Raw genomic sequence first — 2,370 nt, forward strand, 5'->3', positions numbered from 1 at the left:
AAGAGGCCCCTGCTGGAGTTCAGCCTCCACCAGCTGAGGAGGCCCCTGCTGAAGTCCTGCCTCCACCAGCTGAGGAGGCCCGTACTGAAGTCCAGTCTTCACCAGCCTAGGAGGCCCCGGCTAGAGTCCTGTCTTCACCAGCTGAAGAAGCCCCTGGTCAAGTTCAGCCTCCATCAGCTGAAGAGGCTCCTTCCAAAGAGGTCCCTGCCAAAGTCCAGTCTTTGCAAGCTGAAAAATTTCCTACAGAAGAGGCACCTGCTAAAGTCAAGTTTCTATCATCTGAAAAGTCCCCAGAAAAGGCCTCTCATGCCACTTCATCTCCAATAGTTGAGGTCTCTGCAGAAGTTTACTCTTCTTCACTTGAAGAGACCTCTACAGAAGAGGTCGAATCTGAAGTTCAGCCTCCACCAGTTGAGGGACTGTGAAGAAGAGGCCCTTCCTGAAGTTCAGTCTCCACTGTTGTGTGGAGGCTCTGACAGAAGAGACCCTTCTGAGGTTCAGCAGCTGCCAGTTTAGGGGGAGCCTGCAAAAGTGGCCTCTGCAGAAGTTTGGGCTCTGTCAGCTGAGAGGGTCTCTGAAGTAGAGACCTTGCTGATAAACATGCTCATCAACTGATATAGTTCCTACTGTAGACTTCCCCTTGCAAGAGACTCAGCTGCAATTTTACCTCCATGATCTGAACAAGGCCCTGCATGTGAAGCTGTAGTAGAGAATGTCTGTACTGACTGTCAATCTCCTTGGTAGCAGGTGCCTCAGGGCAAATATTGGGGTCCGTTGTTTTTAAAGGTGTTACAAAATTTGAATAAATGTTTCTTGTTCCTGAAGATGTATCTAATGCTAAGAACAAGTAGGTTTGTACTATTGAAATATAAGGTGTCATTCAAGTGAGATTTAAAAAAAAAAACTCCTGAGCTGAAGTTAGGTCCTAACTAGTAATCAGAGGCTGAGAGGTTATAGAAGTCTAAAAAAGTATAGAAATCTGAAAAAATATGAGAATACAGTAAATGAAAGGGAATCTCAAGAGTGAGCATGAAAGTTGGAAAATGAACAATAAAATCACAGAAGTCTAAACTCACTTGTGTTATTGTCTTTTAACTCTATAGCGTATTATGTAACTATTTTGAAATGAAACTTTGTGATTGGATTTATCACTTACAATATCCTTTGTACAGTAAACATTGTTGACAAGGGTGATCTACTCAAAAGCCATGTATTCTTCCTCTGATTTCTCTTTGTAAGTGTATGCAGCTTCTAGTGGAAATGCCATTGTCTTTTCTGCAGATATCATCTGCTTTAAATCCCGTGAGCATTATTCATATATCTAAACCTACATGGCATTCTCGTTGTCCTTGTTCTCTTTCCATTCAATTCCTTCTGAGAAAAGCATTACTTTCCTGTTTCAGTCTAAGTGTTCTTCCCTTTTTGTATATTTTGCATTTCCATGTCTGGACAAGGAAACTTACTTCCTTTGTAAGAAATATCCATTTCAAGGAAATAAAAATGTCATAGAAAGTATAGTAAAGCTATAGGACTTTAAAGAAAAATATACTTATATTGTCTTGAGAATACCTCCTTGTTTAATTAAATTTCAACTAGAATTGTGATTTTTTTTTTTTTTGTATTTTAGGACAGGATCTATAGGGGTGATATGATGAGTTTTTTGGTAGATTTTCATTTTTTTTTTGGCAGTCTGAACTTATAATCAAAATAAATTTAAAGAAAAATATTGACTTTTAGTATAAACTTTTGACATTTTTAAAGAGAATGTTTAACAACCCTGTAAGTATTCTAAGATATCTGTTACTGAAGAATTTGTAGGTTTCTACCATTTTAAAAACTTTTGGGAAAGTAGTTTATATTCAGTTGCAATGTACTGAAATGTTGAGGTGTTTTTCTTCAAATCTTTAAAAGTCATTATATTTCTCTACTTAGTAAAAACTCTAAATTGAGCATTCTTGATATTGTGAAACTTCGATGTCCTATAATTTTATTTTCATAAAATATTCACTCAGTAATTGAAATTTATATGACATTTTAACGTCAATTTTATAGAAATTGTGTACATATGTTTCTGTGTACATATTTGAAGATGAGAAACAATATTCTAAGCTATGTAGAGTTGCCTTTTTGAACATTTTCACTGTTTTCTGAGATGCTGAAATCCAGTTAGAGTGGGTTTTACAAGTTAGAAATTTTGTTTTATTTTCCATTTTAGCTTTCTATCATGGTTTATGAATGTTTTGAAATTCATAAACTATAGGAATTTGGGAATGTTTTTGAAAAGAGGGGATTTTCAATTGTTAGAGAATTTTTAACATTGAGAAGTTTCATGTTGTTGCGGAGGCAGAATTTATGACTCAGTCTCACTGG

The 2,370-nt window shown here is 36.6% G+C and overlaps 1 protein-coding gene across 1 annotated transcript in view; it reads left to right on the forward strand.

Moving 5' to 3' along the window:
- Fscb (fibrous sheath CABYR binding protein) overlaps positions 1-1,035 on the forward strand; it is a 3,898-nt gene extending 2,863 nt beyond the window's left edge. The window contains exon 3 of the mRNA XM_023706788.1: positions 4-1,035. Within this exon, the coding sequence (XP_023562556.1) occupies positions 4-110 (107 nt within the window). The 3' untranslated portion in view covers positions 111-1,035. The remainder of the gene's footprint in view (positions 1-3) is intronic.
- The last annotated feature ends 1,335 nt before the right edge of the window (positions 1,036-2,370 follow it).

Source organism: Octodon degus, unplaced genomic scaffold (genome assembly GCF_000260255.1).
Source record: "Octodon degus isolate 3935 unplaced genomic scaffold, OctDeg1.0 scaffold00270, whole genome shotgun sequence".
NCBI classification, from domain to species: domain Eukaryota; kingdom Metazoa; phylum Chordata; class Mammalia; order Rodentia; family Octodontidae; genus Octodon; species Octodon degus.